The sequence below is a fragment of the Chaetomium globosum genome, genomic scaffold (genome assembly GCF_000143365.1).
Source record: "Chaetomium globosum CBS 148.51 scaffold_2 genomic scaffold, whole genome shotgun sequence".
Lineage (NCBI taxonomy): Eukaryota > Fungi > Ascomycota > Sordariomycetes > Sordariales > Chaetomiaceae > Chaetomium > Chaetomium globosum.
In genome coordinates this window covers 3,738,535-3,751,902 of record NT_165977.1, presented here as the reverse complement: position 1 = coordinate 3,751,902, position 13,368 = coordinate 3,738,535, and the positions used below count along the sequence as shown (strand labels likewise).

Sequence of the window (13,368 nt, the reverse complement as noted above, 5' to 3'; positions counted from 1 at the left end):
TGCTTTTCGTCCCATGCCGCACCACACTAACGCAGCAATTGTCAGCACTGCGTACAGTCCATACGCCCGGATTGGCCAAGCTGCACATGGCTGCTGGAATCGACGATAATTGCCAAGGGCTTAGTGTGGTCGCACACATGCGGCCCTCGGAACCTCCCCCGTTGTCCACCACCGCCTATTGATATCCGATGTGATTGAAGAATCAACACCGGCCCTTGGCGGTGTCTTGCTCCGAGTCAATGTTCGGGATCTCTCCACTGACCCGGTGCCGTTCTCCCGGAACGGCCACTCGCTATGGGCTGTTTTTCTTTCTGGGCAAAACGCCAACCCTGCTTTGTTCTCCTCGGCCAAGACGCCCCCGTGACCGTGCCCAGCACAAGAAACCGCCCAGATGACCATGGCCGGCCGTTTCACCGCAGCTTCGGCTTTGGCCTGCAAAAAGCCTCTGGATCACTGGATCAGCGCCGAGAAATCGCGAAACTCGGCGATCCCAACGCGCAGGCTCGGCTTCTCGACGATCTGGAAGGTGGCTTCCGAGCCGCATGCCCTTGACAGCTGGCTGCATTCGGCCAAGACTATACACCTTGATAGAAGGACCGGAAGGCGGGTTGCGGTGTGCACGCCTGGCGGCATACCTACATACAAGTGCATATGTTGTTCAAGGTGCCACATCGGGAAGTTTCAATCCTTGTATATCAGACCCTCATTTCAGCAGGGCACAGACGGGGTAGTGCGCAGACGGGGTATTGCCCACACGTGGCCGAGGTATTCGTTGGAAGTCGACGACAACTTCCCGCCATGACGCGTTGCGGACCACGGCCTCCACGGTCTTCATAACACATTATATTGCACGGACGGGCGCTTCGCCCTTCCTTCGCAACAGGATCGTTTCAGTCTTGGCCTACTGCCGCGGGAAGCAAGTCCTACATCCGGCCGTGGCATCACTCCCGCCCCAGCGATTAACCTACAGCTATTTGTTCCCTGCTGGCATGTCCCGCCTTTCAACTCCTTCGCCAACCCCAGACAAGCTTTTGCCAAGATTGTGGCGGATGCCGAACCAACAGGGCAAGCACACCGAGCTTTTGTCGTGATTTTTGTTTTGAAGAGCAGTTCGTGGTATGGGGACAAGGCGGACTCCGTGCCCGTTCAATATTGCGGCTCGTTGTCTCTCCGGGGGCGATGCTGGCTGAACCTGACTTGGGACTCTTTACCCTCAGCTTGTAAGTCTCGTCTTACGGTGCACCGAGCGTTGTCATGCGCTACACACGACCACAGCAGTGTCGTGATCGAGACCCCTTGCTTGTCTCGCCCCAAAGAGCCTCGATTTATAGATTAGTTATTGAAACCCGTTGCGCTATTCTTGGCTTGTCTCAATCGGTTATCACAATCGGAATTAGTCCCGACCCGGCCCTTCGGATCTCGAGGTGTTCATTTATTGTCTTAGCCAAGGGTCTGGACTCGATTTTCAAGACAAATCCGGGGCTCACACCGCAAAATTATATGCTCCCGATCACAAGGACAAAGCACGACAACCGGGTATCTTTCCCTTGGGCAGGTGGCTCTACTCTGTCGGTCTCTTTAGGGATACCAAGCCGCTGCAAAGGTAGTTAGTCTAGACCGTGTATTTATGTAAGGGCAAGCCGTTTCGCCTCCAACATCTGCCCATGTTGAGACATACCAAGCCATTTCCAAGCCCCCAGCCGCCTGGCAACCTGTCCGGTGTTACATGACAGTCAAGCTCTCACAAACCCGCCTCTTCCCGAGTTCTTGCCGCCACCGGTACGCTCCGTCTCGGACGCGTCGGACTTCAACTGTTCATGGATGCCCTGCAATTGGAGTTGGTCCAAACCAGATAGACACCACCAGGGACGGAAACAACGCTTCAAGACACCCTCCCGTCAGATGCTCAGATCAGTCTTCAAAATGTGCCTGAATAGGCAATAATAGCCTTGGGGTTACCGTCCAACCAGCGACTACGGCAGTGTCGGGAGAGGTAGCAGCTGTTTGGTTGCGAACGGGAGGGGTTGTGGCAGTGCAAATGCACCCTTCTCGCGGGGACGGCGAGCTCAAAAGGGGCCGACGGCCCCTTGACTTAGAGTTGTCCCTGACCCCAGAATATACATTTTCACCGTCTAACTGCATTGCTCGTTGAGCCTCTTTCGGAAGCCTCGGGTATGCCATGTCGATTCAGGAGATGTCATTTGATGTAAAAAATCACTCAAACACACAAGACACAAGACACAAGTCCCCGCCCTGATCTTCGCAACATCACCAAGTCCCACTATGGTATGGCACCTTAACGTTTAGTAACGGAAACGGAGCCACTAATCATAGTCCGTAGAGAAACCACTCTGACTAACCCCCCCCCCCCTCCCCCCTCCCCTTTAGACAAGCCAGAATCGCGCTCGCTAGCTAATCCTCCAACCTATCCCGCGCGTCCTCCACAGCCATAGCCTTGGCAACCAGCTCGGCAAACCTCGCGCCGCCGCCCGGCTGCTCCCGCGCGGCACCTCCCAGATCAACACCAGAGTCAGCAAAGCTCCTCGGAGTACCCTCGTGGCCGCCAACCGCTCCTGCCCCCGCGCGCTCACTAAACCGCGTCTGATAAATCACGCCCGTCCCGACGCCACCACCCGCGCCGGCACCAACGCCACCAACACCTCCCGCACCACTTACACCACCACCACCAACCCCTCTCCCCCGCAGCCCTCCAGCAGCACCACCAACTCCACCACCACCGCCACCACCCCGCCGACTTGTCGAGCGCTTAATCCGCTCAATCTCGGCCTCAAAAGCGCGGTCGTAGACGTTAAAGTCGACGACGGTGGGCGAGTCCGAGACGATGTCGGCCGGGTGGGGGGCGTCGTCGGCGCCGGGAAAGTCGTCGATCCCGCCCGTTCCGATACCGAGGAGCGGGAGGGGGGGTTGCGGCTCTTCTTCGGGGTGGTGGGCATCGGTTACGTGTTCGGGTGGGGTGGTGAAGTCGGTGGTGGTGGTTGTGGGGGTTTGTTGTTGTTGCTGTTGTTGTCGTCGAGGGTGGGTGGAGGGGGAGGTCGAAGTTTGCCTTGCCGCCTTTGGCCAGGAACTCCTGGCGTTCGCGCAGGACTCGCGCAGCGAACTCGGCTGTGGACGGGGCCAGCTCGGCCGGGGGCTTCTCGTCGACCGGTGAAGGGGAAGGCGGGGTAACTGTGGTTGCGTGATCGCCGGGGGCGCCCCTGTGAGAGGGCGTCGGGCGTGGGGATAGGAGGCTCTTGAACTTCCGGATTGCTTTCATCTGGGGGGGGTTGGTTAGCGGCGGGCGCGCAGGTGGCCGGAAACGAACTTACAACGCAGATCAGGTGGCTCATTCGCCGGGTGAAGGCGTGGTTTAGCTCGAGGGGATTGGGCGGATCGACAGGATCTGAGCAGTTTTCTTCTGCGCTGAGGAGGGGGTCCGTAGCCCCTTTCGTCACCCACATGTGGTCCTAGAACGAGTTAAGTATGACGCCCCCACGGGTACCATCGTTCTGGAAAAACTTACTCTGAGCTCAGTCATGGTTATCCTCTTTTCCGGGTTCTTCTCAAGTAGCCTTCCCATTAGGTCAACAAAGTCCGGATTCTCATCAGGCGGCAACTTGGCGGTTTCGGTCTTGATCGCCTCGTATATGTCCAACACACCACCCCGCTCAAACGGCAGCCGCCCATAGCGGAGGCAGTACAACGACACGCCCATGGACCAGATGTCGGCTGCTGTCCCCGAAACGTCACCATGCTTCGCTACGCATAGCTCGGGAGGGAGGAACGCGGGCGAGCCCGCGGATTTGGAGGTCCTCATGTTCCCGGCCTTCTCAAACATCTCAGACACGCCGAAGTCGACGATCTTGAGGACATCATCATCGGTGAGTAGGAGATTTTCCGGCTTGATGTCGCGATGGACAACCCCTTGCGAGTGCACTATGGTTGCGGCATAAGCATGTCGGTTCTGAAAGGGTAGAAGGCCGGAGACTCACAGTACTCGATGCCGAGGATCAGGTCGCGAAACCAGTGACGACACTGTTCCTCCTCATAGGGCGTCGCGGATTCGCCGAGGCCAACTTTCATGACAACCCCCTTCTTGCACATCTCCATGACCATGTACAGGCTGTCTTCCTCGGAATCGTCCAGGACCTCCATCAGCTGGACGAGATTGGGGTGGTTCAGCTTCTTCATGATGGCGATTTCCTCGCGGATCAGGAACAGGGCATCTTGGGCCTCCTTGGCTTGTTGAGCTTTGAAGTCCAGGATGGGAGCATCGGGAGCGCCAAACCCCGCTCGATGGAAGCGGCCAAGATGCCGTGGACCGTTGCGGAGGATGTTTGACTGAGCGCGTTTCCTGAGCCGCAACTTAGAGAACGCCTTGACGGCCTAAAGGGGGACCCTGTTAGCAATCTAACGAGCCTTGGGCAGGGGCATCACGCACGTATTCGTTCCCAAATTGGTCGGTAGCTAGATGGACGGCACCGTACGACCCACGACCTATCTCGTCCTTGATGACATATTGGTTGAGATGGTGGTAAGAGCGGCCATCTGCGTCCTCGTTTGTGTATTCGGATCGCGCGTTGAGGGTTTCCTGCAGGGTCTTGTGAGTATGTGTGACGCCTTCTAGTGCCGGCCCAGCTCATAGCATACTATGATCTCACGGTGAGCCGAAGGTGTCCTCCGATGGTGCCTCATAGGGCTTGGAAAGCTTTGAACATTTGCGGGTGCCGAGCTTACGAGGACGCTGTTAATGATAGTCCTTGGAGAGAGCTACGCAAACCTACCGAGGGTGAATCGGAGCCGGCTTTCCAGCAGGATCGCCATAGAGTTCGACCTGGATGCCCGGCGAGATCAGGCTCGGTGGCACTGCCGTATGGATGACGGGAGTCAAAGGGTCATCCTCTTCAACTGGGTTCGAACGCAGGGGCAGGATTAGCGGCGCAAGTCGTGTGTGTACATCGTAGTTCGATTCGCCGGCCATGGCCAGCTTATTCTGCCCTGATAGGCGGGTCCGCTCTGTCGGTCCTGTCGTAAAAATAAGGACGAGAGGGGAAAGACGAGACGGTGACAGGGGAACAGGGGAACTGGGGGACAAGTTCGGTATTTCTAGGCACAAATATTTGTAGGCCGAGATCCGAAAGACCCTGACACCCTGCTCGCTCACAACTCAGGCGGTGGACTAGCGGGGCGTGGGATGTGGGATGTAGGATGCGGGATGTGACAGATGAGCAAAGTCATAAAAGTCCAGCGCCAGTGGTTGCAAGGTTTAACCGCAGCTGCCGCTTTGTGTTGTGGAATGGATGTGCTGTGCAAAGGTTCGTTGTTGGGCAAAGCCGAGGCAAGGCAGCCGGGTAGGTCGTTTATCGTTGATGGAATTCCAAGATTTTCAGTTCCAACGAGTGTGCTCTTTTCTCGAAACGCTGCTAAACATAGAACGGGGGTCGCCGAGTGGCCGCCAAACGAGAGGGCAGGTCTTGGGGGTAGCGGCACTCGAAATGGGATTTGGTGAAACTAACCGCCGAGAGACTAGTTAGGTAGAGGAGGTTCATCACAAAAACAGCTTCCAGGTTTAATTACCGCCTACCTAACGGCAGGGCTGGATCGGGCCCAGACCATATCGAGCCGCTTGCCGCAATTCCTCGTAGGGCAGCCGCAACCTGGAACCCCATAACCCGTTCCATTATGCCCCTCTAACACCCCCACTACCCCGCCGGGCAGAGAGCCTCATAGGGATGACGCACGGACCCAGATGCAACGGAGACAAGCTAAGCAGTTGCTGCAACTTGAGTGCGGCAGGGAGTGACAGGGATGGGGGGCACCCACCTCGCATCACTGATCAATCAGCAGCCAGATTCGCCGAACCACCGCGAACCTCCCGTGTCGCTCCGATTTGAAGAAACCCGACATCAAGTAAACATCCGATAGTGTTTCCCCGGGTTCACAATATCATCAACCATCGTTGTTACCACCACATCCCGTCCTGACCGACTGCTTCGTCCCCCGCGCGGACTCGTTTCGCCTAGGGCCCGGGGGACCTTCCCGCCTGTCACACCACAACCGTCACAATGACCGTTTACTCGTTTTACATCTTTGACCGGCACAGTAGACCCCCCCCTTCCCCCTTTTCACCTCACCCCCTCCTCAACCTCCAACAAACCACTAACCCACACCCCACCACCACCAAACAGCGGAATGCATCTACACCAAAACCTGGCTCCCCCAAACATCCTCCACCTCCGATGGCCAGAGTAGCAGCGTCGTGGGCGGGCAGCAGCAGCAGCAGCATGGCCCGCCCGGCACCTCCACCGCCACCAGCACCAGCAACAACAACAACACGATGCAACTGCGGGCCTCCTCCGCGGACGACGCCAAGCTGATCTTTGGCACGGTGTTCTCGCTGCGCAACATGGTGCGCAAGCTGGGCGGGGACGACGACGCCTTCGTGGCCTACCGCACCGCCCACTACAAGCTGCACTACTACGAGACGGCCAGCAACCTGCGCCTGGTCATGCTGACCGACACGGGCACGCCCAGCATGCGCAACGTGCTGCACCAGGTGTATATCAACCTGTGGGTTGAGTATGGTACGTGGTGAGGAGGGGGAGGGTGTTTTTTTTTTTTTTGTCGGGTGTGCCTTGCTGATTGGTGATTTTGATTGTAGTGGTCAAAAACCCGTTATCGCCGGTCGAACACAAGCGCGGCGTGGGCGTGAAGAACGAGTTGTTCGAGATGGCACTGGATCAGTTCATCAGGGGGCTGGTGTGAGACGAGATGCGAGATGGGTGAAGTGGGCGCTTTGGAGTTCGGTAAAAAGTGGCATGCCGGGCCATGGAGTGGGGGATATACATACTTGCTCTACATGGCATAAAATGACCGGGAAAACGGTTAGAGAGACGTCCCGGACGCCGAGACGGCGGAACGAAGCATGAGAGCGACGGTTGCGGAGCGAAAAACTTCCTGATACTGACGTAAACGCAGCGCAGAAAGTCGAACGATAGATATAACCGGAAACGGTCGAAATAGTATATACCCAGTTTACTACGTCCCTGGTAATCATGGATACCAAAGACTAGTCACTTAGGAAGCACGACAATGAGGGAAAACAGCCCGCATCTTTCCGTGGCATTCCCAAACACATTTCCGACGACAACCCAACTACCTCTCCGCCAAACGCTTCTGGGCACACACCTCAGCCCATTCCCCGCGGCGCCACTGCACAAATGTCTGGGCTAAGCAGAGACGACGCTCTGAAGAATCCCCCTGGATGCCCCAACCTACGCAGTCCTCGTGCGCGTCGTCCATGTTCCCTCCGTGGTGGTTGAGCTCGTCACAAAACAGGACCAGGAAATCATAGAGTGTGATTTGATGATGGAGGTCAGCGTGCCAGGGGTCAAACACGAACTTCATGCGCTTCGCGTGGTCCAGCTGGATGTTTCGAAGCTTTCGCCGTCGCCCAGGCTCGTCGAATGTGGTCTGCAACCGATTATAGTCGGTCGAATCGGCAAACACCACCGATAGGCTCTGGACCGCCGGGCAGTAAGCAAAGACACATTCCGTCATATGCTGTCCGACATAAGTGTTTGCCGATGGTATGGCCAAATGGCGGACCTGCCACAGCCAGCGGTGATGGGCGGCGGTATAAAAAGGACCCCAGAGGTGGAAAACCCGGTTCTCGTCCCAAAACACCGTATCCAACTCGGGACGAAAAGGACGGAACGGCACCTCGCAGTCGGCTTCGATGGAAAAGCGGAAGCGGATGCCGCTGTGATTCCGCACGTAGGCGCGCGACTCGTGGCAGGTGTGCATCAATACTGGGAAAGCCGTGTCTACCGTCTTGGGTTCTGGAGGTGCGTTTTGGGCCTTCTGATCAATGTGTGCGGCCTGGATAACGAAGACTTCGGGTTCGTCACCTGGGAGCGCCAGGTGCCATATCAACTGCCGAAGTTCGAGAGGGAGTAAGCTGAAGACGGTAAAGGTTGCTGACATGATTCCCGCCGTGACAGGCCCAGGTCGGTTCAAGATAATCGAAAAGATGTAGAGCAGCTTGGTGTTTTGGACGTTGGGCGGGACATAACGGTTATTATCCCCAAGCTGGGCTTGTACTACCGTGGAAACCGTTTGCTATGCAGAAACAAGTTTATCTGAACCTCGGCATCAACTTTAAACGCGGTGTAAGGCTAGGTGGTAAGGTACCGAGAGAGGGGAGGCATTCCAGAGGTATTCGGTACTGGGTACCTAACCGATGTTGCAGGGTTAGGGTCGGTTATTGTCGTCTTCCCCAGCTGCCAATCCCATGCACAGCAGCACCCCAAACCCGGATCAGCCCTATCAGGACCCGCCGAGCCGAGGTTGATTGCAGCAACGAACAGGGGCTAACGAAGGTAGTCCATCGGCGGGCTGCTGAAACCTGGGCACCAGCAGCGAGGTCATGTCATTTACCTCCTAACACCAAACTTGGAACCTCTAACATATGCTCTGCTGTTGCAGAGCTCAACACCGATTAAAGACACCATGTTTGCTGCAACGGGACGATGGTTCAAGCGCAACCGCACGCCCATTGCCATTGGCATGGGCGTTGTCGGTGCAGGCTACGTCGTCACGAATTATGTCCTGGGCAAGTTACGCGACGCCCGGGAGCGCATGAGTAGCGATCGCATCGCAAAGGAGAAGTAAGTTCCTATGATTTATTGAACCCGTCTCAAGGCTCGCTAAGCTGACCGCCGCACCGCCAGTTTGCGCCGACGCTTCGAGCAAAACCAGGAGGACTGCACCTTCACTATCCTCGCCCTCCTCCCGACCGCCACGGCCAAAATCATCGAGGCCTTGGACACGGAGAAGATCACGTACGAAATTCAACATATGAAGGGCTCGGCGACAGCTAGGACCCGTAGCATTGGTTCGACTAGCCCGCCCAGCATGTCCGAAACGAACGCAACCGAGGACGACAGCCGCAGCATCATCACAGTGAGCGCCCAGAGCGAAGGTGGCATGCACACAACGCAAATCTCGGTGGCAACACCGTCATCGACCGCGGTTTCAGAGGGTGGGGCAGCCGATACGCCCCAGACGCTCATGGTTCCGCCAATGGTGCCGCCAAAGCCACGGAAGACCAAGAGGCAGCTCTGGGACGAGCTAACGATCAGCTGTGAGTTGGATCAGTGGACCTCTTCTGATCATCGTGTGTTAATTTGACAATCCGAAGCAATCACGAGAGCCTACACTCTCCTCTACACCCTGAGCCTCCTCACTATGCTCACGAGAATACAACTTAACCTCCTCGGGCGGCGCAGCTACCTCTCGAGCGTCATCTCGCTCGCCACCGGCGGCAACGGCACCCCGGGCACCATTAGCCTCGAGAACAACGACGACGATAGCTCCGATCCAGCCTACGGCACTGACTACGACGTGAACCGCAGGTACCTGGCATTTAGCTGGTGGCTGCTCAACCGCGGCTGCATCGATGTGATGCAGCGTGTCGAGGGTGCCGTGCGCAAGGTCTATGGCCACCTCAGCCCGCGTGACACGGTCACGCTCGACACCTTCGCCAAGCTCAGCCACGACGTGCGCAGCCTGGTCGAAGGCAGCGCTCCCACAAAGGGGGCAGGGACAGCCTGGCTCCCCTACCTCTTCCCGCCGCTCGGCCTCGAGGAGTTTGTGCTGCAGGAATCAGGCGTGCTCCTCCCGCCTGAGGTGGGCAACCCTCCCCGCGACCAAGCCAACCTCACACCCGTCCCCCCCGCCTCCCCCTCCTCCGCCGCGTCCCTCCGCCGCCTGCTCGACGAAACCGCCGACCTGATCGAGAGCCCGCACTTCGCGCACGTGCACACACAGCTCCTCGACGCGGGCTTCGCGGCGCTGCTCGAGCACAAGCTGGTCGAGGGCGTCTTCGACAGCGCGACGCTGAGCGCGGACCCGCTCGGCGGCGCCGGCACCGTCGTCAGCCGCGCCGTGCTCCTGCCCAAGATCCTCAGCGTGCTCACCCGCCAGGCCCACGCCATCGGCCACGGCATGACTAAGAACGAGTACCTCCAGGCCATGGAGGCCGTGCCCGATCTCGAAGGGTTTGCAGCCGTGGTCTACTCGAGTAACTGGCAGGCCGAGATCGTGCCGGAGGATGAGAGGGCTGCCGGCGTCGGTGCTGGTGCCGGTGCCGCCGATCTCGGTAGCTCGGCGTCGACCAAGGTTGGGGCGTCGCCACCGCCGCCTCCTGGGCCCGGGCCGCTGCCGCTGGAGAAGGAGGATGCGAACGGTGAGGCGAGCTTGGTTATTGTGGACAAGACGGGCGAGGAGGGAAAGACCGATTTGTTCGACAGTGCGTGGGAGAAGGCGAGTGCGTCGAAGTGATGTTTGCTTTTCGGGGGAGTGGGTTAGATTTTCACGGCCGTTTTTATCTGGGTGTGGTGTATTTAATATCATTTTTTTCGGACCTCCATCACGGTCACGCTTGGGTTGGGAGTCGGGGGCTTAAGAATGGCTGGCGCGCGGACAACAAAGACGGGCCATGAATAAACGTATTTAATGGGGTATTACTACCGGGTAGGGTTGGCATACTGCGGAAGGGGGGTTTGAATACAACGGAGCTAGGACTCGGTCGGCCGTCGCAAGAATGGAAAGGAGATGTATATACGGTGACGTGCCTCGGAGATAAGTCGAGTTTATGTCAGTGGATGTGGTTCGGAGGAAAGGGCTGACATGCTGACATGCTGACATGGGAAAGGCTCCTTGGGGTGTTCTGGGCGACTCTGGGGTTCGGTGGAGTCGGATGGTATCGATAGGGCTGACTGGGTTCGATAAATGAGGATTCGCTCAAGCTAACTCAGTGAGGGACTGTGTAACTAACAAGTTAACTCACTAAACATTTGAACGCATTTTCTGCTGTTGCCTATTTCACAGAAGGCGACAGTCTGGCCAGCCTGGCAGCCCTCGCAAGCACACAGAACATACCATGCAGATGGAAGAATTGTGACCGATCTTCAGACAGGCGTGATCCCGCGGTTGGTATCGGCATTTGGCGTGTTGGATCTCCCCGAAGTGGCGACCCAACTGCGGCTTCCATTTCCAGGGAGTAACCAGAGTTTGCTGTGGGGCTTTGACACCGGGAATCCGGGGCCGACGCAAGCTCGGATGCTCCACAAAGAGCCAACGTCACAGTTCATTTCGCTCCGTTCCAGCTGCCCCTCAATTGCGCTGCCCCTCAATCTTCCATGATCTGACCGACCGACCGAGCCCCTTTTTCAGACCGTTTCCACCATTCGCAACAACCAGCCCAAGACACCGCGCCTCCGAAAAGTCTCACAATGGACCAGCGCGGCGCCCCTGAATTCATACTCGAAGCCTTTGCAGACCCCAACTCTGTGCGCGATGTCGTTCGCGGTGAGTTTTATCCAGAACTTCCATACTTTGTTTTTTGTTGGCCTGCGCCCCTCCGCCAAAGCAATCGATCGCGCATCCCTAGCCACCACCCCGAACGCAACCCCAACTAACTGAGACTTTGCGTAGGTATCCTCCATACCATCTTCTTCCTCCGCTTCTTCTCCGCCGTCTCCCCGCAAACCCGCGACGTCCTCGGGCTCGAGCTAGCCTACGTTCCCGAAGCCGAGATCGAAACCCTCATCGACCAGCGCGTGGCCGCCCTCGTGCGCCAGCTCGAGTCGGAGCGCCACCAACCCCATAACCTCTACGATAACCGCGGTGGCGGCCCAGGGCTTGGCCTGCTAGGAGGTGGGACACCGCCGTCGACAACCTCCAGCGGGGGAGGCGGCGGCGGGCGCGGGCAGATCACGATCCAATTTCTCGAGAAGCGCCGGCGCAAAACGTGGTACGCCATGCGCGGCGACGACGAGGTCTGCTGGGAGAGCTGGACAGTCAAGGTGACGGTAGCCGACCCGCGGACAGAAGGCGGTATGTTTAAAACACACTCGACCCCCACCCCAATCTCATCCCTTCCATCACCATCTCACTAACCCCCCTTACCCCCCGTCTAGAACGAGCCAAAGTCCGACGCGCCTCCGAAAAAACCCTCCACAACACCATCATGAAAGCCGTCACGCTCGCCAACGCCCACAAGGACCACATCCCGCCCATCACGACCTCGGACTCGAACCCATTCCCCTACCAGATCCACGTCAGCGGCGCGGGCGGCACCGGCGGTGGCAGCGGCGGCGGCCAACCACAACCGCAGCCGCAACAGCAGCAGCAGCACAAGCTAAGCAAGGAGGGCAATGTCGCCGCCGCCGCCGCCGCTGCTGCTACCGGGTGGGCTACGCGCATGGGCATCTACTAGGTGGGGATGGGTCGGCGCGTGGGGCGGCCTGGAGTGGGAGGGTAGTCGCGGCGATGGTGTGGTTGGTGTGGGTTTGGGAAGGGGGGGATAGGGGTGGTGATCGGTGGACGGGGGGAGACCCTCTCTTTCTTCTGAAAGCCAAGCCAGGGGTTGTTATTTCGGGGTGTGAGGGGTGGTAATATCAAGGGCAATCTGTGATGTGGCGATGGGATGGGGGAGTAAAGCATGTGAGGGACCCATATAGGATTGGGTACAGCAGCGACAGCGAGGCTTTTGGCATGGCATCTGGCGTTTTTTTTTTTTCTTTTTTTGGGATTACCAGGGATAGATTTGGTACACGGGGTTTGGTTACCGTCGCCTGGAACTGTTGGTATTGGCTCGTGTGTTGGAGTGCTGAGTTTTTTTTTTCTGAGAATCAGTCGAGATACCCACAATGAAAACAGCAAATATAGACTTTTCCTCAAAGACAAGGTAGAGGCTATTGAAGGAACGTGTCAAGTCGGTTGTACATAACTAACTATCTACACCTGCTGGAACACGTAAACCCCCTTCGTCCTTGACATTTGAAGGAAAATCGGGATGAACAACCACCGTGTTTGTGGTTTGGTTGGGACGCAGATCAAACAACGACGACCGGGGACCGAGCTTGAACAAAACATACGGGGAGAGTGGTATGGTTATGGTGTCGCACCATGAAAAGTGTCAATTGACCACAGCAAAAGAGCAGAATTATCAGATCCCCGCTAAGACAAAATCCCACACAAGAAGCGCCCATCCAGTCAGGCAGACGGCCGCTCGTTCCAGGAAACCCAGCCGCCCCTTTCCCGTATCCTGGAAGTGTCTCCCCATCCGAGGAAGCCGAGCCAAACCCCCAAGTATATCCGTTCCCAAACACAATCCCGGAGCCGCTCGCTAGTAATGTCGCCGAAAATAAAGGGAGATGAAAGAAGAGAGGAAAAAAGCACCGAAAGTGAACCATATCCCTATACTTGGCGAGGTGGTCGACCCCCAAGCCAAACCCGAAAGAAAAGAATCACAAAACACAACGCAAAAAATAACACGGTGGCCAACCCCCCTTTCCTTGTACA

At 57.4% G+C, this 13,368-nt stretch overlaps 6 protein-coding genes across 6 annotated transcripts; 4 read left to right on the top strand and 2 right to left on the bottom strand.

The window, feature by feature from the left end:
• Positions 1 to 397: 397 nt before the first annotated feature.
• CHGG_03289 (uncharacterized protein) lies at positions 398 to 1,286 on the top strand (the record flags this gene model as incomplete). The annotated part of the gene is made up of 3 exons (XM_001229804.1): positions 398 to 613; positions 884 to 1,220; positions 1,276 to 1,286. The coding sequence occupies 3 exons, from the start codon at positions 398 to 400 to the stop codon at positions 1,284 to 1,286; spliced, it is 564 nt and encodes a 187-aa protein (XP_001229805.1).
• A 1,126-nt stretch (positions 1,287 to 2,412) lies between these two features.
• On the bottom strand, positions 2,413 to 4,978 carry CHGG_03288 (uncharacterized protein; the record flags this gene model as incomplete). The annotated part of the gene is made up of 5 exons (XM_001229803.1): positions 2,413 to 3,267; positions 3,327 to 3,464; positions 3,521 to 3,933; positions 3,990 to 4,351; positions 4,782 to 4,978. The coding sequence occupies 5 exons, from the start codon at positions 4,976 to 4,978 to the stop codon at positions 2,413 to 2,415; spliced, it is 1,965 nt and encodes a 654-aa protein (XP_001229804.1).
• A 1,084-nt stretch (positions 4,979 to 6,062) lies between these two features.
• Positions 6,063 to 6,762, top strand: CHGG_03287 (uncharacterized protein; the record flags this gene model as incomplete). Its single annotated transcript, XM_001229802.1, has 3 exons — positions 6,063 to 6,099; positions 6,186 to 6,581; positions 6,659 to 6,762. 3 exons carry the CDS (start codon positions 6,063 to 6,065, stop codon positions 6,760 to 6,762), a joined length of 537 nt encoding a protein of 178 aa, XP_001229803.1.
• A 390-nt stretch (positions 6,763 to 7,152) lies between these two features.
• CHGG_03286 (uncharacterized protein) lies at positions 7,153 to 7,983 on the bottom strand (the record flags this gene model as incomplete). Its single annotated transcript, XM_001229801.1, has 1 exon — positions 7,153 to 7,983. The coding sequence occupies one exon, from the start codon at positions 7,981 to 7,983 to the stop codon at positions 7,153 to 7,155; it is 831 nt and encodes a 276-aa protein (XP_001229802.1).
• Positions 7,984 to 8,508: 525 nt separating this feature from the next.
• On the top strand, positions 8,509 to 10,341 carry CHGG_03285 (uncharacterized protein; the record flags this gene model as incomplete). Its single annotated transcript, XM_001229800.1, has 3 exons — positions 8,509 to 8,666; positions 8,730 to 9,142; positions 9,200 to 10,341. The coding sequence occupies 3 exons, from the start codon at positions 8,509 to 8,511 to the stop codon at positions 10,339 to 10,341; spliced, it is 1,713 nt and encodes a 570-aa protein (XP_001229801.1).
• Positions 10,342 to 11,294: 953 nt separating this feature from the next.
• Positions 11,295 to 12,280, top strand: CHGG_03284 (uncharacterized protein; the record flags this gene model as incomplete). The annotated part of the gene is made up of 3 exons (XM_001229799.1): positions 11,295 to 11,370; positions 11,497 to 11,898; positions 11,982 to 12,280. 3 exons carry the CDS (start codon positions 11,295 to 11,297, stop codon positions 12,278 to 12,280), a joined length of 777 nt encoding a protein of 258 aa, XP_001229800.1.
• Positions 12,281 to 13,368: the final 1,088 nt, after the last annotated feature.